The sequence below is a fragment of the Oryx dammah genome, unplaced genomic scaffold (assembly GCF_014754425.2).
Source record: "Oryx dammah isolate SB20612 unplaced genomic scaffold, SCBI_Odam_1.1 HiC_scaffold_21, whole genome shotgun sequence".
Lineage (NCBI taxonomy): Eukaryota > Metazoa > Chordata > Mammalia > Artiodactyla > Bovidae > Oryx > Oryx dammah.
The window spans coordinates 60,483,184-60,506,444 of NW_024070205.1; the positions used below are offsets into that span (position 1 = coordinate 60,483,184).

A 23,261-nucleotide genomic window follows, 5' to 3' on the forward strand; every position below is an offset into this window, starting at 1 on the left:
CCTAATAAATCATTACTCATTATCTTAGGCCTCTGTGTTAATTTTCCTTAGTCCATCCAATTAGTGTGTTTTGGTAACAAACATTTATAAAACTTAATTTTCAGATCCTGTCAGATAAGTGTCAAGAGACTGGGCCCTGGCATTGCTGAGGAAGTGGCTGGGGGAGATTTCTGGAGCCTGACTGATTGTCTGTGTTCTACAAAAGCCCAAGAATGAAAATTGGGTTCTATTGATTCTAATTAGGGAAACATTAAATAAGCTTCACCTCGAAACAGTGCTGCCAGCTATTCCATTTTCTGAATGATAGGAATTTCTAAGCCTCCACCAAGTTTTTCTGGCCCCTCTGGTCAAGTATCCATTGACTTAGCTAAAAACAGGTAACATTTTCCCTGTACTAAAAAAACCTTGAATCGCTATTTCCTTCAGTTACATTTTTGTACCCTTTATTATTGCATTTCCTTCTAGTCCTGAGAATCTAGTAGTTGCTGACAGGTTTTGTTACAATGTCAGAGCAATGAAAGCAGAAACTTTTCCAAGCGTAACTGAAAAACAGGGTGTTGTTTCCATAGCATATAGGAGAAACAAATGTCATTCTCTGCAGATCCTGCAAATTAAAAAAAAAAAAGAATCTCTATTTGATCTTAATTTTTTTCTAGAAAATATGATATTTGGAAATATTTCCTCCCAAATCTGTGTTATTAATTTGATAGTAATCGAATATTACTGCCAGGGACTATTGATGTTGATAATTTGAAATTAAAAGAACTCATGTGGCAGTCATAGTAATAAAAATTTTAAACTATATCAGAAAAATTACTAATTATAGCTTGGATAAGGATTCTTATTGTTAAAGGAGACAAAAAGAAAGCTTTGTTTTCAATTCTAAGATTATATGAAGTCTTTTCATTTTGAGTTTAAATAGTTAAAAATTTAGAGGAAAAGGCAAACAGTGAACAGAGAAGAATCTTTGGTTTGACTCATAAGATCCCATTTAAGACCTTAGTTTTCTAGAGTCATAAGATGTAGAATATTGAAATATTTGGGTTTATTCTTACCTATTTGTATCTCCTCACTTAAAAGAAAGTATCAAATCTAAAACTACGTGTAAAAATTGGAAATAGGGCCAACAAGAAAATTCATTCTGTTAGCAAGGCTTTATAACCCCTTCCATAAACTCTCACATGGCCCTGAGCGATAAAACACATTTGATGTGATGCTTTCCATTTGTCTCTAGTGTTTACTTTATGAAGGATTTTAAAAACATATATCACAAATTTCGGACAGATAGATCTGAACCAGAGAGTGAACTAAAGACAACAGATGATAAAAGAGGACTGAAGAATTAGACGCTCAGAAGAGAAAACACTGTCACATTTAAGTAGGAGTGTTTTTCTGGAAACTGACATGGCTCTATTTGGAAGATGGGCTGGGTGTGTGGAGAGGAGACAGGAAAGACATTTCTATTGAAGGCATCCCACAGAGATAGAGTTATACAGTCAGTAATTCACCCAGGCAGAAGGGCTCTGACCTTTGCTCTTTTTTAAAGGAATTAGGACAATTAATGACTTTCATGCCCATTAGGTCCACGGGCATTAGATCTTTGCCTCCCACATCGCATTCCACATTTCAGTGGTTTACGTGGAGTTTTACTTTAAAACTGCTCTATACTATTTAATCTGCTTCCCCAAATCCCACTTAAGAATCAAAGAGTAAACCCAGAAAGCGTCTAACTCCTCTTATCTGTTTGCTATAAAAGATTTCATTACAGGACAGATGCTTCATTCCAGCAAAGGCAGGTAAAGCCAAGGAGAAGCAGAGGACTATCACGACTGCAGCAGCTTATTTCTTGCTGTGGGTTTTCCGAAACACTTTAATATACATATATTGAACCATAAAGGGAATATTTGGGGTTGATTATAGGCTATTCGAGGCTTTGGGGTTTTTTCCTTTCAAAACACCACCTAGTTTAGAATGTGTGAAAGAGAAGTGATGCTGCTAGTGATCCCGGAGTGCTCTGGTCTGATCCTGCAGATAACAAGATTGTCTCACATTTGTTGGTGGCTGAACCGGAGAAGATCTATGCCATGCCTGACCCTACCGTCCCCGACAGTGACATCAAAGCCCTCACTACACTGTGTGACTTGGCTGATCGAGAGTTGGTGGTTATCATTGGATGGGCGAAGCATATTCCAGGTACATTTTCTGAAATGAAAAAGAAACGTTTGCAATTAATCCCTTAGGGTGTATATGTTGATTTAGGCCAATTCACAGTTTTCTCATTAGGAGTTTTAAATTTTACTTTTTTAAAATTTATATATTAAAAAAATTTTTTTCTTGGTGGGGGGGCGGCCACCTGGCAAGGCATGTGGAATCTTAGCTCTCTAACTAGGAATTGAACTCACATCTTCAGCAGTGAAAGCACTCAGTCCTAACCACTGTCCTTCCAGGGAAATCCTGTTCATTAGGACTTTTTCTAAACCTTTACATTTGTCTTTGTTATACTTAATTTAGAGCTTTCCTAACCTAATAGAATCATAAATCTTTTTATAGCTATACCATCTTGAATGCTTGTTCATTATTTTTTTCACACATGAAGGTACTATTATTGCCAACCTCAGATAAATAGAATATAACTTGTTAAAATATTTTTTACTCCTTTTAAAGTCTGTTTTAGCGTAAGAAAATACTTCGGTTTTTTCTTTTCACTTTAAAAAAATGTTTTTTTATCAAGAGTAGTCTAGATCCCATTCTTCCTTTCAAAAATCACTCATTTTGCATTTGTAGTACGATTTATAGTGAATTGCTTTTCATATTTGCTTATTGCTTTGGTTTACAATGAGATATTTACCATGAATTTATATATAAATTACAAAAATAAATGTTAAACTAACATCATAAATTTTCTGTTATGATAACTTAAGGGTAGTATTTTAAAATATCCAATGACTTTTCTTTCCATCGTTAGATCAGTGAATGTACTACCTGATCACAAGGTTTAAAAATTTTAGTTGTCTACTTGAATTATTGTCTGTTTGAACTCTGATCTTCAAATAGTTTACACACAAATTTTTTAGATGATGAACCATGTTTCTTTGGTAGAGTGAACTTATTTCTGTCTCCTTAAACTAGTTTGTCTTTATGCTTTGAATGCTACAGTAATTTCTTTAATCAAATTGATGGAAGTCCCTTTCCCAGCCCACACTGAAACCAATTTATTGGTCATGATACGCCAGCTATGTTGCTAACAGTCGTAACGAACTGTCAGGCGATATCGCAGTGAAGCTAATTTGAAGTCATTAGGTGTGCAGCGTTCAGGCGACAATTTGTTACAGTGCTTGGGAACACAGCTGACATTTCTGAATGGCTTTGTTCGCTGCAGTTCTAGATGAGGCCAAGCAAATTGTAAACTAATTTAAACATCACTCTGTATTATACCAGCTACTTTGTCTTACACTGTTTGCTAATAAAGCACCCCAAATTAGGTCAAAACTAGTTAAATAGGTGAGCTGGAGTGTGGTCTGTAGCAGATACCTCCACAAGGGTCACTACATCTAAAAGAAAGATGAAAATTTGATCGTGTGGATGGTTGGTTTGCATTTGGATTATGATCACAACTGACAGATTTTGAGGAAAAGCAAAAAAAGAAAAAATAGGATATGCTAAAAGATCGTAAGACGTTGGGAATGGTAGCAGGGGAAAAGGCTGGAATTTGCCTGAACAATTGTATGAAAACTTTTTTTGAAAGAAAGTGTTACTGAAGGGATTTAGAAAGAAACACAACTAAGATTTGTTGAAGAGTCCACATATACTTTTAAAAATAAGCAATATATAGTATATCATTTATATTTATATATGCTGTTACTGCTGCTAAGTCGCTTCAGTTGTGTCTGACTCTTTGCAACCCCATGTACTGTAGCCCGCCAGGCTCCTCTGTCCATGGGATTCTCCAGACAAGAATACTGGAGTGGGTTGCCATTTCCTCCTCCAGTATTTATATATACACACACATATATTGTCACAAATTCAAACTAGCATTATTCTAAGCCAGGGTTTCTCAGTCTTGACACAGTTGTTGTTTGGAACCAGGTAACCCTTTGTTGTAGGGGCTGTCCTGTTCCTTGCAGGGAATTTAGCAGCATCTTTGGTCTCTACCCTCTACCATCCTCTGGTACTTTTGAGTTATGACAAACAAAAATATCTTCAGACATTGCCAGATATCCTCTTGAGGGGGCAAAATCAACCCCTTCTTCCCCAGTTGAGAATCATTGTTCTAACCCAGAAATTAGATATTATTTTCCTTAATTCAAAGATAGGGAGATCTGGGGCAGAAGGAGGTATTAATAAAAGCACTTCCAAAGGTTCACAAATGTGTCCAGAGTCTTCAAAGCCCATATTCATCATTGCTTCCTGGGGTAGAATCTGTGTATTTTAGTTCCCCAGTTGATCACCTTTGAGAGAGTTAGTTCAAAATAATAGCAATAATATTATCATTATCCATAACAATAGCATCAAAGGATGTGTTATTCTGACACCACACCACCCATTCTTTCAGAGAATTCTGCCCCAGTTCTCCTTGAATTAAGAAATGTACTAAGCCCGTATTTTGATACTGTGCAGACATTCCATAAAGATAATCAAGAAGTCAGCAATGCCTGCTGATGCTCTCTGGTCAGGAAAAGTTGGTGATAAATTTGTGGGTCCAGTGGTGTATCTAAGTAGAAATGTCAGCTTACAGAGGAACTTGTCACAGTAAAGGGGCTCTGGTGACTTCTGTGAAGACAGTAACTTTAAATAACTATGAGTAACAGCATTTCCAGTGGTGGAAACAATTGCTGTACGATTATGTGTTCAGACTTAAGCGGAGGCTTAGAATTGGTGGGGGCTGACGTGAGCCTCTCTGCCCAGCAAATGCCAGAGGAGGTTGCTGTGCACTAATGATTCACAGCTCTGGTTTTCGTGATACCCGGAGGGTGTTTTAAATGATTGCAAGGAGTCTCTTGGCTTTTCAGAGAGGGATTAGCAAACCACGCATTGCCTGAAATGCTAACAGTAAGTGTGCCAGGCAGTGTTTTGAGGTGGAAGAGAAAGATGCTGTGATTCGAGCTTGCTGCTCTATAAGCAAGCCGGGTTCAGGCTGCCTGGGCACGGCGGCAGCGTGCAATGTGGGATGGGAGGGTAACGCCTAAGAGAATATAAAGACTGAGGTCCCATTTCTGCCTCAATAAAAGTAAAAATGTGTTTTTGATACCATGACCTAGTCCTAATAACTGGGGTCAGAGCTGGAATTAAAGCCAAATCAGAACTGAAATTTCACTTCAAAACTGTTATGTTTTTAATGCTTATGTGAAAATTAAGTGAAACCTTTTTTTAGAATATACTAACATCCAAGCCTTTGCTCTCTGTATGCGACTCTCAGTCTGTGGAATCACACACACGTAGACCCACACGTTTTTTCAAAATTAAGTTTAGCATCTCAGATAACATCACAGCCTTTCTGCGCTGCTGGGAAAGTATTTTTGTATACTTGTTTTGCTCTGTAAAAAAGTGACAAATTCAACGAAAGCAAATATTAAAGAAAAATACATAGGGAGTGGGTTTTTTTTTTTTTTAATCAGTAAATAGAATTAGTTGACTTACTTTATAAATCACATAAATGGAAAGTGTGTTGTTCTGAAACATGACCATACTTTATCTCTAGAAGCAAAAAGATCACAAGGGCTTTAGAAAATGCTTGACTTTAGTTGAAGGAGCATAAGGGCACCAGAACAGATGATGGTGCCCTAATAGCCCTTTTTAAGAATGACAGGGCCCCGCCATTAGCATCCTTTTATATCCTTGGAAATTGCTCAGGCCTCGCTTTTCTGGTTCCTATCTGCCTGACTCTTTTTTATTTCTCTTTCAATTTCGTCCGCGCTCGGATAAGCGCATGCTAACACAATATGATTGAGCTGTAAAATGGAACGCTGTCGCCTCTAATCTCTTTTATGTAGATATGGAGGTCTTGCACACTCCACTTCATTCTCTCTCCATTGTTGGCCTTTTTTAGAATGGGCTGCCAAGTAATGGAGGCTCCGTCAAATATTAGAGCTAGGTTTCACACGGTGTGATAAGACGATTATCAGCCCAGCAGTCAGATCTGTTATTGTTCTTTGGGCTTGATTAAAATATTATTTTGTACTGTAACTTTGTTAGTGGAATGCAGAATGTGCTTCGTCAGATGGTGCTTAAAAAAGCATCACCCATATTAGCTGACCTATATAAGTGGCTTAAATATATTTATGGATCTTGCCAGATGGATTACTTTAAAAGAAGAGAAAGGTATTTGAACAATTAAGTGAATGAAGGTATGTTAGAAGCTTGTTTTTGGTCCCTTTATCAAGTATGGCAAATTGTCAGGTAGACTTGTTTAATTTTAACATGACAGGTTAAACAATTACTTGCTAAAGAAGGAGGACTCTGTTTAAGTTTGGGGCCTCTTAGTCACGTTTTTAAAATAGTGTCTATATAATGGCATTAAACAGGAAAGGAAAAAACCTGTAATTTTTCTTCATACCAAACGAAGGCAGGAAATATTAAGCCCGAAAAGCAAGGCACACTAGGAAGATATGTGATACCACACTCTTTACATATAGTTGTTTATTCATGAAGAAACAGAAATCTAAAGTATAGAAACCAGTATTCTCCATTTACTCTGAAACATTGTTTATAAAAACGTTTATTTACTTAGGAACATGTATTAAAATTGCTCATTGAGTTTTTTAAAATTGTTTTCTCAATAAAAGTATTTAGAGTTTTCTGTAAATGAAAGAAATCTCTAAAGAAAGTGAACGAACTATTTCTACCCTAGGATATAAATCTTGTGAGAGAATACACAAGAGCATTTTGAAAATGATACTTTTTAAAGAAATGTTTATTGTCCTAGTGCATTTTATGTTGAGACAAATTTTTAAGATTATATCATCCCCCAGACAAAGTTGTGAAGGTTTTGTTTTTCAAATGCCCATTATTTATCTTAAACTGCTTAGCAGCAGTACATGCTTTTGATATGAAAAGGCACATATATTGTGAAGAAAATAATTACTGTAAACTTATGTTTCCATCCGTAACAGCAGTATGTTTCATGTATATGTGTATGTAATCATGGTTTCATATGCCAGAAATGGCATAGTTGACTGAGAGTTATGTTATATATTGGTGTTTTAGTCATTAAGTCGTGTCTGACTCTTTTGTGACCCCATAGACCATAAAGATGCTCTCAGAGACCTCTCCTCATCATTCAGTGCCTTTGTTTGTGACCAGATGCACCCTCAGGGCTCCTCTGTCCATGGGATTTCCCAGGCAAAAGCTGGAGTGGGTTGCTGTTTTCTTCTCCAGGGGATCTTCCTGACACAGGGATCGAACATGAGTCTCCTGCATTGGCAGGCGGATTGTTTACCACTGAGGCACCTGGGAGTTGTGCTAGTTGTGTTAGTTGTTCAGTCATGTCTTACTCTTTGTGACCCTGTGGACTATAGCCTGCCAGGCTCCTCTGTCCATGGGATTTTCCAGGTGAGAATACTGGAGTGGGTTGCCATTTTCTTTTCCAGGGGATCTTCCTGACCCAAGGATCCAAACTCTCGAGCCACCAGGGAAGACCCTATGTTATATATAAAAAGGACCTAATATGCTATTTTGGATCTATAGCATTGGCACTTGAAAAATATATTGTTGATTAAAAATATTCATAGCATGAAACTGTTAATTGGCTCTGAGGCTCTGCCCTCCACCCCATTCTATAACTGAATTTACATGTAGTTTGATTTCTACTTTGCTATGAGTGAATTAAAGTGATTACAGCTCTTTTCTTAGGGTTAATATTTCTTATATGCATGTAACAGTGATTTCTGAACTATAAAGTCATTGAGTCTTTTAAGTTAAGTAGAAAAATTTTACATTGAAGATCCACTGTTCTGGCACTTAATAAGACTACTTAAATTATAGCTAAATTCAATTATCAGATAATCAGAAGTTGTATTTAATGCACCTGGTAGTTGTAAACTTGTGTACCTGTAGTTGTGGTTTATAAAAGGTAGAATAATTCTGAAAGTAAAATCAGAAAACCTGAGCTGTTTATAGTTGAGTACTATTTTGTAAGTTGCATAACTGGTCCAACCATTAGTTATTTTGTGAAAATCAAATGAGGAAAAGAATACACATGCAAATTACATATGCATAATTAATTTGCACATTATAAAGCATGATCTAAACGTAAAATATTCAGTTTTCATTTTATTATCTAAGAGACTGCACATAGATTGTCATTTTATTGTAATTAGAGGCAAGTTATCCAAAAAGTTAGTATTCATAAGAGCTATTTCAAAAAATATTCAGGGCAAACATCCATTATAGTAGAAAGGGAGGGAAAGGTTATTTAACCAAGAGGATCATTGTATGGATATTGTCATCATGCTCTCCTAGGTGAGCAGGACCATCAGATTCAAATAATCTACTTTGTCCTCCTCAGCCAAACCTAAAATAACTGTGTTTATCAGTTCCAGAAGTCACAATTGTGATAAGGAGAAAGGAACAAGTTGAAAACTGTTGTGAATAAAATAATCTGCAATGTCCCCTAGAGATTTGTTCATTTTCTGCAGCTCCCCTTGCTATAAAGGAGAAATACCAACAAAGAAGTTTTGAGGTTTCCCAGACACTCAGTCCCTGAGACACCTCATATGTCGTTAAAGATGCTCAGAGACCTCTCCTCCACGTTCAGTGCCTCTGTTTGTGACTGAACGTACAGTGCAGTCACCATGCTTAATTACCTGTGCTCACATGACCACTGTTCCAGCATTACTTCTGCTGCATTACTAGGTGTCCCCCAAACAGATCTGCATTCCCACTCATAGTCATGCCACCATGTACCTCTGATCAAAGAAGGATCATAATTTCATAGCAATCATGAATACAGTTTAAGCTTTTGCATGTCTGCTATGGACTTAGTACTAAGGTCGGTACTGTGAGGGTTATTAAAGATACAAGTGACCTGATCTCTACCCTGAATCATGGGTCTGTGTCTACAGAAATTTTTGTGTATACACGTGTGCACTGAAATGTGATCTTTTTTCTTGTGCGATTAAGCTTTCAAAGGTCTTCTCTGATGGCTCAGATGTTAAAGCATCTGCCTACAGTGCAGGAGACACGGGTTCAATCCCTGGATCAGGAAGATCCCCTGGAGAAGGGAATGGCAACCCACTCCAGTATTCTTGCCTGGAGAATTCCATGGACAAAGGAGCCTGGCGGACTGTAGTCGCCGGGGTCACAAAGATTTGGATGTTACTGAGTGACCAAAGCACGCATATAAGCTTTCAACACAAAAATAACTAATATCTATATAGTTTATTATTATTTACAAAACATGTGCATGAACTTTTATTTGATGTCTACAACATTTTGACAGTTTCTTTTTTTAAATTATCTTTAATTGGAGGGTAATTACTTTATAATATTGTGTTAGTTTCTGCCATATATCAACATGAGTCAGCCATAGATATACATATGTCCCCTCCCTTTTTAACCTCCCTCCCACGTGCCGTCCCATCCCATCCCACCCCTCTAGGTTGTCATGGAACACCAAATGTGAACTCACTGTATCATACTGCAAATTCCCACTGGCTATCTAATTTTACATATCATAATGTAATTCTTATTACCTTCACTTTATAGATGAGCAAACTCTTAAGTCAGGAGGTTTGATTCACACTGTTAGTAATGTTACTAGAACCCATAGACTATTTAGCTTAAATCACTTTGTACCAATAGCTTCATTAGGCCTTTCTCACCCTTCTTCATCTACTTTCCCATACTTTTTTTTTTTTTTTGTCATTTGTTCCAGATTATCTACCTGCCTTTCATAGTAAGTTTAGGCAAATGTAACATGTTTGCCTTATCTTTAAATTTTGTCTGTTAATTTATAAAATGAAAGGAGAATGAAAATAATTGAAGAGGAAATGTATGACACACCTTTAAAATCAGTCAAACACCTTGGATAGTGTCCCCTTTATATCCCTGATCACAAATTTTTTTGTTTTTTTTTTAATTTTATTTTTACTTTATTTTACTTTACAATACTGTATTGGTTTTGAAACAAAGTGATCACTGAGTAGCTACTCAGCTGAATAGTTGGAAAAGTTTTTAAGTGATTGGTTGCTAAAAAGAAGGCTCTCCCTCCTTGATTCTGTTCAGATTCACTTGAAGATTTCGCTATGCATCATATCCTAAAATATGGTATCCTTTTCAGGCAAGTAATTGTAATTGTGAAGCTCTTTTGAATGATAAGGTACAGGATGAGTCCTGTCCTTCATTTTATTGTATATCAGAAGCCTGAGGGTTATCAGAATATTGACATCCTATAGATCTGACCCAACTCATTTCTATTCTGGAATTCTGTTTGTTTATAAAGCTGTTGCTTTTAGGTTCTTCTCAAGGCTGCTTGATGAGAGAAAGACTTTTGTGTCTTGTGAAAAAATTGTTGCATGGAAGCTAGTGTAGTTAGCATAACCCATATATGCTTAAATGCGTCATTAGAATCTTTCTCCACTTCTAAAAGAAGAATTGAAGGGAGAAGTCTGAACATGATGCCGGCGTGTTTTTGTTTCTCTCTATACTCCTCCGTGACCCCTCTCCCCACCCCTAATCCCACCTCCCTCCTGGAGGCTGGTCACACGTTTTCCCCTGCGTCCCCCTTGGTCTGCCTCAGCCAATCTCCAAATGAATGCATGTCTATAGTGGCCTTGGCTTTGGCACTCTGGATATATTGATTAATAGTTGCCCTAAGCTCCTTTTAGCAAATCAAATTTTCACTTTTAGCAAGGATTTCGCCTCTGATTTATTCAGCAAAGTGAAATGCACTAAATTGACTTTGACATTCAGGGAAAATGGCTGAAAAACAAAGAGCAGAGAAAAGAGATATAAATTGTGAGGCAGTTGGAGACTTCAAGCATCAGAGAAACAGTTTTCTGTAGAATGCCGAGTAATTTGAAAGCACTTTTTTAAACTCACAGAGAAGAGGTTTCTTCAAAAAAAAAAAAACCTGCTGAGTTTTCTTTTTGAAAGAGTGTGTATGTATTACTCAGCTAAACTCAGAATTTCTGGTACAGTGTGTTATATTTTTTAGATAAAAATAGCTATGTAATCCAAGATTGCCTATACCTAATGAGTTTATGAAAGCTAGGACACAGCCTAAATACTTTGGAAGAAGGAATAGTCAAATCATCCACATAAAGTGGAATGGTTAATTTGAAAGTGTGAATGCTATATAGTGGGGTGTGTGTGTGTGTGTGAGTGAGTGAACACATGCACGCATGCACACATGTGCGCCGGGGTGGGTAAGGAATGGAGCTTTTGCATCACCCTGAAATTCCAATACTTTGGCCACCTCATGAGAAGAACTGACTCATGTGGAAAGACCCTAATATTGGGAAAGATTGAAGGTGGGAGGAGAAGGGGACGACAGAGAATGAGATGGTTGGATGGCATAACTGACTCAGTGGACACGAGTTTGAATAAACTCCGGGAGTTGGTGATGGACAGGGAGGCCTGGCGTGCTGCAGTCCCTGGGGTCACAAAGAGTCAGACACAACTGAGCGACTGAACTGAACTGAAAGAGAATTAAAAATAATTTTGGTTCACAAGCCACAGAAAAGCCAGATAACTGTGGTCTTCTGTTTATCTTTTTCCCAAGAGTGCCCACCTTGGCTGTGTTTTTTAAGTGACTCAAGTCAGCCTGCTTCCCTGTTAGACCAAGCTCTGGTGAATTAGTGAGCTTCAGGATCAAGATGCAAAGTGTGGTTTTGACGTGTAAAAGGAAATGGTGTTGATGTGGATGAAGTTAAGAGGAAAGAGAATTGAACTGAACTCACTGTGGACATTTGGGGAAGAATGAACAGTGTGAGGAGTATCAGGGTGTATTCTTTGCTTTGGCCTCCGTGGAACTTACCAGATCTCAGTTCCTGACCGGAGTGGAACCCATGCCCCTTGCAGTAGAAGTGTGGAGTCTTAATTACTGGACCACCAGGGACGTCCCAGGAGTACTTTTGATATTGTGATTTCCTAGACTGTTGGAGAGCCTTTGCTGAGGAGTTATCAGGGAGGTGGGACAAGAAGGGGGAGGGGAAATCGGCCACTAGCATTTGCTGTTCATTTACTTGTTCCTCTTCCATATGAATTTTCCTTATTAACCAAAGTCAAGGTCCACACAGTCAAGACACTGTCCTCCCTTTAACTATACTTTTTCATTATTCTCTTTTCTCTAATTTTCAACCCATGTATGTCCAAAGTGGGACTTTCTGGGTGTCTCAGTGGTAAAGAATCTGCCCCCCATTGCAGGAGCCACAGGAGACACAGGTTCAATTCCTGAGTTGGAAAGCTTCCCTGGAGAAGGAAATGGCAACCCACTCTAGTATTCTTGCCTAGGAAATCCCATGGACAGAGGAGCCTGGTGGGCTAGCCCCATGGGGTCGCAGAGTTGGACATGACTGAGCAACTGAGTGCACACACGCGTGGACGAAGTCACCCACACTATCTATATCAGCGGTATTTTACCAATCAGATAATACCAAATACGGCTGTAAGCTTATGATTTCCCTAAAAGCTGAAAAGTGACAATGTTAGTCACTCAGTCGCATCTGACTCTTTGCGACCTTATGAACTGTAGCCCGCCAAGCTCCTCTGTCCATGGAATTCTCAAGGCAAGAATACTGGAATGGGTAGCTATTCCTTTCTCCAGGGATCTTCCCAACCCATGGCTTCCTCCCCAATTCAGGCCACTTTTCAGCCATCATAAACGACTCTTCATTACAAGAATCCAGATAGAAGAATGTATTGAACCAGCCAAAATCACTGTGAAAGTGAAAGTCGCTCAGTCGTGTCCAGCTCTTTGCAACCCCATCACTAAACAGTCCATGAAATTCTCTAGGCCAGAATACTGGAGTGGGCAGCCTTTCCCTTCTCCAGGGGATCTTCCCAGCCTAGGGACTGAACTCAGGTTTCCTGCATTGCAAGCAGATTCTTTACCAGCTGAGCCACCAGGGAAGTCCCAAAATCACTTTAATTGATCAAATTTTCTAATAAGTTTATGGTATATGATAAACAGACATTATATGTCCATTTGTTTGTAAACACCTTAATATTTCTCTTAAGAAGAAAAATGTTCTGTTTTGCCAGAAAAAAAAAATACTATGGTTTTCTCTGAAACAATCAACCACTTTTATTTTTCTCAGGTTCTATATATTTTTCCCTCCAACAAGAATCAAGAATGATGTACAAAGTGTACAAGCCCCAAGTCAAAGGGGGTATTCAGCATTCATTTTATACTTGGATCTCTTAATGTGCAGTTCAGTGTTATCATTATATGACTTAAAATTACTAATGCATTGTAATTTAGTTAAAGAGAAAAATATAATGGATAAATACCACCTCTTGTTAATTCTAAGCACTAGAGTCAATGCAGCTTAGTTCATCCCACAATTTTATGTGTCTCCGTTAATCACATAACTTTGCTTCCAATAAGAAAATTATATTTCTGTTGCCTGAATGGGCAATTAAGTCCTCACTGCATATAGTTAATATTACAAAATCAAGAAGGGGAAAGGACCAGCTTCTTCCACTGGGTTCAGATTAAGCCAGTGGATGACTGGGCGTCCAGGTCAGCAGCATGGCCTGTATGAATTGAGAGAGTCATCGGAGCCCAATTAAGCACCGTACCTCAGGGGTGTCTCTGAAGAGTAGCCCCCTCCTCTGTGTATGAAGGGGGCTTCACACCTGCTTAACCTATATTAGGGAAGGATTAATTACCTGACGTGTGGGGCCCCTGCCGCCAGTCAGCATGTTTGTGGCAGGACACATGGTGGCCTGGGCTGAGGAGGGAGTAAGGGAGAAGGAGCCGCTGGGGGTTCATGGAAGGACTGACTCCTCCTGATGTGGTCAGCACTTTAGGGGGGAAAAAATAGTCCAGCTGTACTTATTCTTGTGATTTTAAAAACTTTTTTATTTTGCATTGGGGTACAGCCAGTTAGGAGAAGGCAATGGCACCCCACGCCAGTACTCTTGCCTGGAATATCCCGTGGACGGAGGAGCCTGGTAGGCTGCAGTCCATGGGGTTGCGAAGAGTCAGACACGACTGAGTAACTTCACTTTCACTTTTCACTTTCATGCATTGGAGAAGGAAATGGCAGCCCACTCCAGTGTGATTGCCTTGTGAATCCCAGGGACGGGGAAGTCTGGTGGGCTGCCGTCTATGGGGTCGCAGAGTCGGACACGACTGAAGCGACTTAGCAGCATAGCCAGTTAATCTGGAGAAGGGAATGGCAACCCACTCCAGTAGTCTTGCCTGGAGAATTCCCAGGACAGAGAAACCTGGCAGGCTACAGTTCATGGAATCACAAAGAGTCGGACGCGACTGGTTTCAGGTGAACAGTGAAGGGACCCAGCCATACACACACAGGTATCCATTCTCCCCCAAACTCCCCTCCCAACCGGAGTGTCTTCTTGTCATTTTCTGTGTCATGGCAGAACCCAGTGGCAGGGTGTCTGCAATGCAGATTTATAAATGTAAGAGAGAAGTACCCTCCCAAAGGTCCTTTCAACTGTGCATGTTAGTCAAATTAATCTTTTGTGGAAAAACACTCAATCTGTACTCAAACATTTCAGATTTATATCTGTGAACAGCTATGATGCTGAAGCAAAGTGCTATATGATAGACTTTTCCAAAGTTTTAAAAAATGTGCTTGCTTATTCAGAAAAATGCCTAGAGGAAAGTTCTGTGACACTCTTTAAAAAAAAAAATAATGTCATGATATCAAAGATCTCTTAAAAAATTAGTTCTTGGTTGGTAGAACTGGAATAAACCTTAGAGATCATTTGCTAGAACTTTCCATTTTAAGAGGAAATACTGTATTGCAGTTTGGAGTTAGATATAAAATATCTGTATTTGCTACCTGCCAGGAACTCAGTTTGCTTATGTATAAGATGGGGATGATAATGATATAGCAACCAACTTTATAGGGTGCTGCTGCTGCTGCTGCTGCTAAGTCACTTCAGTCGTGTCCAACTCTGTGCGACCCCATAGATGGCAGCCCATGAGTCTCCCCCGTCCCTGGGATTCTCCAGGCAAGAACACTGGAGTGTGTTGCCATTTCCTTCTCCAATGCATGAAAGTGAAAGTGAAGTCACTCAGTTGTGTCCGACTCTTAGTGACCCTATGGACTGCAGCCTACCAGGCTCCTCCGTCCATGGGATTTTCCAGGCAACAGTGCCAGAGTGGGGTGCCATTGCCTTCTCCTTATAGGGTGGTAGGGCAAATCAATGCATTAATGTACTGTGAAGTGCCCAATCCAATATTTTAATTGTTAAGTGTTCATTAAATGTTAAATGCCTTTGCCTGCACATTCACTTACAGATAAAAGTGTTTAAGACCAGGAAAACTGAATGACTTACCCAAGGTCACAAGCTACTCAGGACATAGTTGAGACTAAAACTCAGTCTTTTAACTCCCAGTTGAACACTGTTGATATTTATCATGGTCACCACCAGTTTTTTGGAAAAGAGTATATAAACACTCTTATGCATGGTATTAAATATTAGCAAGTTCTCCTCAATGTTTTTTCTAATCTCTATATATAGCACATTATATATAAACAGGAGTTTCCCTGGTGGCTCAAATGGTAAAGAATCTGCCTGCAATGCAGGAGACATGAGTTTGATTCCTGGGCCAGGAAGATCCCCTGGAGAAGGGAATGGACACCCACAGCAGTATTTTTGCCTGGAGAATCTGCATGGACAGAGGAGCCTGCAGTCCATGGGGTCACAGAGTCAGACGTGATTGAATGACTAACAGACACACACACACACACACACACACCTCTAAGCATACATATGTTTACATGGACAACATAGACTTGAAGATAGACCAGTAATGAAAATATTATAGAAAAGTTATTTCTGTGTATTTTTTAAAACTGTGGACCCCACGGTATAAGCAGTAAGTCCATCTTTCTTTTGTTATTCTTTAATATAGTCTGGATATAATATCTGGATATATCAGATCATAATCTGAAGGATTATCAGTCTAAAGGTTTAGCTTAGAATCTTTCTGTTTCATGCAGGTGTATATAGTAGAGAGAAATCATTGCTGAAGCTTGAGGTTGGTAAACATGGCCAATAGCTTAAGGTGACCAAGCATTTCTCAGTGGAAGTTCTTGAGGCAAAGCGAAGGGCCTGGATAACATAAGGAAAAATAACATGAATACACAAGGTGCACCTTACTTATAGACCATCTCTGAGTATACTTGCTATGCAGACACTGATGCTATCTTTGAAAACAATGTCTCTTGCAGATGGGTATATAACGTTTGATTAAAATAAGCTTGTGGATAATCCATGGATTCTAATTAGCCTAGTCAGTGATCCAACCCATTATTCCCAGTGAGGATTTTAGATTTTAACATCTCTGTGTGTGCCATGTATGTTTAATTCAAATTTCCAAGACAACTTTATATAGTTACTATAGAATTATTTATTATTTAATTTGAATCTGACCAAGCTGTGTTCTTGTGGTTTAATAAATTTCCTATGGCCTGAGGATGGGTGATGTGGTTATCTTTGAAACATCAACTATGATAGTTTTGGAGATCTGAATATGTTCTGGAAATTCAGTTTGACTTTTTTGCACACTTTGTAATATTCAACACCCCAGCAAAGATACTGTTTGTAATATATTTTTTTGGCAACTTAATGCCTATTCACTCATGCACTGAACAAAAATGTATATTGAAAGCCTACTCTATGGTAGCCCTTATACTGAAGTTCTGTTCTAGCGAGACTGTCTCTGGCATTAGTAAGTGACTATGAGGCATAGTTGATCTATTATCAAAACTCTTTGAATTTTCATCTTAAGAATGGTTGCTTTGCAGCACACTGAGATCATGGTTTTTATTTTTCTGTCCTACATGTACTCAAGAGGCTTGAAGAAAGGATTTGAGAATGATCGAAGTCAGGTATCAACCGCGTTCCTGGTCCTTATTGCAGTTTCCCACTCTGTGGTACCCCTTCCTGTATTCTGGATGTCAGTGATATTGTAGGGTCTCAACTGAGTGGCTGTGTAGCAGGGCTTTTATGCTGTTTTCAAACCACGTACATGTGGTGGTTCTAAACCCATTTGGATGTTACGTGGTTAAACTCTCTCAGAAACAGTCTCTTTATGAATAGAGGCCTGCTTTACTGCATGAGGGAATATGACAGTATTTTTCACTTTAAGAAAAGCTTCTTCATTGACTTTGAAGAGGTAGAAGAATTTGGGCATAGAGAGCTGATGAGAGTTTTTCTTCAGATTGTTAAGGTCATGTGGCATCTCCTGCTGTTAACTTTTGTTCTCGCCTGCAGCAGCACAGTTCAGGGGTGTGGGTTCCATGCTGCATCCATACTTGGCTTGTTATCCTCTTATCAAGCTCTTAGCATCCCTTTGTTTATTTGAGGCGACAGGAAGACTGTGTAAAGGCTGCTTAGTCAGGGATATCAGCCTTGTTGGCAGGGGAGTGATTGCCAGTTGAAAAACAAGGCATTATTGCTCATTTTTTCCCTCTTATTAGTTTGATTACATTTGCAAATCAAATCAATCCATCAGACATGATCAGGCCTCGTCCGCATTTTAAGGAATAGTAATCTCCGTCTAATAAGATGCAAATGTGTCACATCGGTAAGTAACCAATAAATCATCGTCTTGTCTTTGGCAATCATTAAATATCAGAACCAACAGTCAATTTTTAGTATTTTCAATTTGCGATATGCCGCTGGAATATAAAGATAGATGGACGTAATTACACAAACCAAACACTATTTCAGTTCATTCCAGACAGCAAATTTAGTGGAAGGTATAACTGGCTTGTCATCACACTACATTATTCCTAGCGGTTCATGCAAAGTTCACAGACGAGCTTCAAATGGACATTGCTTTTTTTCAACTTCTAACAATGTCCGTACAATGGCAAGCAAACTTTGATGTAAGGACTTGCACTGACTTCCGCACGGCTGTTGCACTCAGATGCCAGCATGACAGGAAACATATGCTCTCTCCTGTCAGACACTGATGGCCGTGCCAGCTCCAATCTTCTCGATTTTCGATTAAAAAAAAAAAATGAACCCACAAATGTAAAAATAAAGGAAAACAAAAAGCAACCAGGAACTCTTCAGATGACTTATACCATCTCTTTGAAGAGTTTCCCTCGGGGGGAAAAAGTGAACAAAAACTTCATTTTTCTTAGTTTCACATTTTTAGAACCTCTCTGTTTGGGCAAGGTATTCTTTTCACCTAAGCCATTCTTTGCAGAGATGTGCATCTTTGCAGCGCCCTGATAAGAGTGTTGATTTGGGGCACCCTAGAGAAATGCTGGTTATATATATTTGCTGTGCTGTGCTAAGTCACTTCAGTCTTGTCTGACTCTTTGCAACCCTGTGTCCATGGGATTCTCCAGGCAAGAATACTGGAGTGGGTTGCCATGCCCTCCTCCAAGGATCTTCTCGACCCAGATATTGAACCTGTATCTCCTGTGTCTCCTGCATTGGCAGGTGGATTCTTTACCACTAGTATCACCCGGGAAGCCTGATTTCATATATATACACTCACACACACATGTACACACACACACAAACACACGCATATATACACATCATGTTATAATTCACAGTATAGCTAATGAAATTGTTTAGATGGAGTATCTGATCTGACTGTCTTTTCCCTAATTATACTTGCATAGCAGCTCAGTGACTTCAGATGAGCTGTGACGGTTGCCCATTCATTCATTCATTCACAGAAATTGTCTTCTCGTACATATAGGATCCCTCTATCCCTCTCAATCCCTCTTGGCTCTATTTATCCCAATGCAAGCAATGGTCATACGTTTCCATCCTTTCCCAATATTTTTCTCTTGTCTAAATCTCTTTTTATGAGTGCTCATATAAAAAGTGCCTTTAAATCATTGATCTCGTGGAATTTAAAACTTTCAACACTTCCTCTTTGATTTGTATTTGTCATTAACCTCATCCAGTTACTGATGTTGCTTTGATTCTCTTCTCTGCAGAAGTCATTTGCCTTCTCACTGAAAGTTGCTAAATAAGATATGAAAAACATCTGCATGACCTTGGTTCACCTGCTACTTATTTTGGTGGCATTTTCAATTATCACTGACTGATTCCAGTTTATATTGGCAGATTTGTCATAGGCTTTATAATGGAAACTTAGAGCTTAAGATTTGGCAAGGCCAACCCTTTGGCCTACCAGACCCCATTATTTGCCAGGAGAAGAGCAACCTCTTTGGAACGTTATTAATTTATTTTGACCAGGCTGTGCGGCATGTGGGATCCTAGTTCCCAGACCAGGGATCGAACCCATGCCCCCTTTCAGTGGAAGCATGGAGTCTTACTCACTGAACTACCACAGAAGTCCCTGGAGTATTATTTAATAAGATCTCTTATTTAAAGTCAACAAAATTGAATTTTGTCTGTGTGACATATTGATTATAAAAATGTTGAGTACCTTTATGCTAAGCACTTTGCTTGGTGGTGGAATACACAAGTAAACAGAGTAGAGATGATCACACAGTTGTCAAAAGTTGGATCTTTTGAAGGTCACAAGTAAGCAAACAGGCGGTTATAGCATGGTGTTCTCAGTGCATTGATGGAGCAGCGCAGCATACTAGGGATACACCATGGTGGCAGCTCTGGACATTGGGAATCAGGGAAGGCTCCTAGAAGCCTTGAAGCCTTCTTGTATAGAAATCTAGAGAAGATACATGTTTAGGGAGATATCAAGAAGTTTGAGATAAGCATTAGCTTCCTTCTGTTAATAAAACCAATAGAGTAGGGACCTCCTGGCAGTCCAGTGGTTAAGACTTTGTTGGTCCACTGCAGGGGACACCGGTTCCATCCCTAGTCGAGGAACTAATCTCACATGTCATGCGATGCTGCCAAAAATAAATGAATAAATAAAAGTGAAAGGTTTGAATTAAAAGCAAACAATAGAGTAGGTTAAACAGGCTCATTTTTAGTACTTTTGTCCCATTTGTTAGCAGGCTGGAGAACATCATTCATTGACCAACGAAGAACATTCTTTCAAATTTTAAGAAATTATAGGAGCTGGATTGAACTCTGATTGTAGACAGGCCAGGAGCTTTCAACTGTAGACAAGGAAGACATGCAGTAGCTTGAGGTAGTGGTCAAGACAACATTTTGAATCAGCAAAATCAGTTTCTTAAATGTCTCACATATATGCCTGCCAGATGTACTCTCGATGGCCATACATCTGAGCAAAATGGACCATCAGTTGGTTGAAAACCATTTTATGCTGCTTCTGCAACCCTTCCTATCTCCATGTCCTTTCAGAGTTAGTTGATTTCCAGCATCCCTTTTCCTTTCTGCAAAGCTGTCGTGAATTTTTAAAACACAGCTCTGCTCTTTCCAGGCGGTTGTCTTGCCAGCCAGCCCATGTAGCTCCAGGAACCCTCTGTATATGTGTGTGTGCTTAATCGCTCAGTCATGTCTGACTCTTTTCGATGTTGTGGACTGTAGCCTACCAGGCTTCCCTGTCCATGAGATTCCCCAGGCAAGAATACTGGAGTGGGTAACCATTCCCTCCTCTAGGGCATCTTCCAGACCCAGGGATCAAACCCGGGTCTCCTGAATTTGAGGTGAATTCCTCACTATCTGAGCCACCGAGGAAGCTACAAGGAACCCCGTACAGGACAGCAACTGCCAAGAACCCCTTACGAGTTACAGCTGAGGAAAGCCGCGCGGCTCATGCCTTCTTTGTACCAGAACCTTATGCTCTCTCTAACCGATTTACATACCACCATGGTATGTTTAATTTGCTTTTTCATCAAATCAATAATGGGTCTAATTGAAAAAATTGGCAGCGCTACGTGCAGCCTAAGTACTGATCTCAATGTTTGCCGGCTAACGGCAGCATTGCAGAGCTCTGCGTCAGACACCTGTGTTTTTGGTGTGCTCCCGCTCCTAATGCGTACAAAAACAAACATTAATACAGGTGGAGCATCTGCACCAATTGATCACTATGCTATGAGAATTAATCACCTGGCTTTCAGCTTGAAGAATAAAATTTACATCTCTAATGTATGAAATGTATTAACACGCACGCTTGCACCATCGACTTCGGCTGATATCAGCAGCCAAGCATGCACAGCCTGGCTCAGGTGTGTTCCCCTGGACCTTTGGACCTGCAGGTGCAAATTCAGGACCAGGTTTTAAACACTTGATAGGCGTTTTTGAAATTTGAGACTTTTGAGTGAATGATGATTGGAAATGATTGGGCAAGTAGGACTCCACCTAATGGACTGATGCTTTGCACTCTGGAAATGTGCCTTCACCAGTATCATGACCCTTTTCAGGTTGAGATTTTATTTTCTCATCCCAATCTTGGATGAATCTGGGCAACGTCATCGTCATGGAGCTACATTCATTAAGCACTTACTAGGTGTTAGGCTAATTGTTTTGTATAAACTACTTCAGTTACTCTTCAAAGAAACCCTGTAACTCAGTGTCACCTCTGATGCTATTTATTGAAACATAGGTAATTTACAACACTGTATTAGTTTCAGATGTACAGCGTAGTGACTCAGTACTTGTACAGATTATATTCCATTAGAGGTTATTATAAGGTAGTGGATAGAGTTCCCTGTGCTATACAGTAGATCTTTGTTGCTTGTCTCTTTTACGTATAGTAGTTTGTATATGTTAATCCCATACCCCCAATTTGTTCCTGCCTCCCATCCCCTTTGGTAATCACAAGTTTGTTTTCCTATGACTCTATTTCTGTTTTGTATATAGATTCACTTGTATAATTTTGCAGATTTCACATATAAGTGATATCATATATTTGTCTTTGATTTATTTCACTAAGCATAATATTCTCTTGTTCCTTCTGTGTTGCTGCAAATACCAGTGTTTCACTTTTTATGGCTGAGTAATATTCCATTATACATATATCCCCTTGTCAATTGGACACCCTTTTATAATTGAGAAAATTCAAGTGTAGAGAGGCCAACTTGGCCTGAGATTCTGAAGTAAAATAGAGACAATGAGGTTGCAGTTCAGGTCTATTGCATTCAAAATCCCTGATTTTTACCTACTATGCTAACACAATTTATAAACTAATTCTTTTTTTTTTTCAATTCCAAACTGATTTTTTTGTTTAGCACAGTGGGATCTCAAAAACTTATGCTGGCAAAACAGGTTTCATTGGTGCATCCCACTAATGTTGGTTTGATAGTTTTTATGGAACTGGCTACATAATTGACGGGGTTCAGTGCACAGGGAAATGCAGAACCCATGGTTTAAAAATTATTAAGAATTTCACAGTGGCAGTGGCAGAGGATTCAACCTCATGCAGCTCCCTACACAGGGCAGCTAGCCATGAAGCAGGCCTACTCTTCCGTTTGAGAGATGCAAATTTTGCTTGGGGACAAGTTTGGCGAATAGAGGAGCCTCTCTTATTCAAGTCCCTGTTTGGTTAGGGCTGGAAAAATGCTGCATAGGCCAAGAAAACTTACTTTTGTTACCATGATTCTCAACTTCTGGTCGCTCATTTAGGGAGGAAAAGATGTTTTTTCATCATCTTTAACCAGTGGTCCCCACCCAGGGAGAATTTTGCATCACAGGGGATATTTGGCAGTGACTATGGGGTCGCACAAAGTTGGACACGACTGAAGCGACTTAGCAGCAGCAGCAGCAGAGACATTTTGTCACAATCAGGGAAACAACAGAGAAGGAGGAACATCTGGTGGAGAGAAGCTAGGAATGCTGTTTCACCTTCGACAGTTCACAGAGCAGCCCCTCACCCCTTTCTCCTCAATGACGAATTTTCCACCCAAAGGTGGCAGTAGTATTGGGGTTGAAAAATCTGTTGTAAACCATCATACTCACATGATTTTCTAGTTTAGTGTTCACTTTTGCAAATCTTTTAAATGGATATGTAAATAAATATGGTAGCTTTATTACCAAAGAGAAGGCTTCACTTCCCAAAAAGCCACCTTTATCCGCAAGATCAATAAAGATTTATTGCACAGCCAAGGTGCATTTGCACCAGCATTTTTGTGGCCAAGCCATAATTTTATCTTTGGTGTTCAAAAAAATAAAACAGAAAGGTTCATGATCTCTGAAAAGTGGTCATGACACATTTGAATTAAGAGCTTTCTTGGAAATTTCATTGGAGATATTTA

General features: G+C 39.3%; 1 protein-coding gene across 1 annotated transcript in view; it reads left to right on the plus strand.

Moving 5' to 3' along the window:
* Window positions 1-23,261, plus strand: part of ESRRG (estrogen related receptor gamma) — a 246,518-nt gene that overhangs the window by 177,286 nt on the left and 45,971 nt on the right. The window contains exon 5 of the mRNA XM_040263271.1: window positions 2,032-2,193. Within this exon, the coding sequence (XP_040119205.1) occupies window positions 2,032-2,193 (162 nt within the window). The remainder of the gene's footprint in view (window positions 1-2,031; window positions 2,194-23,261) is intronic.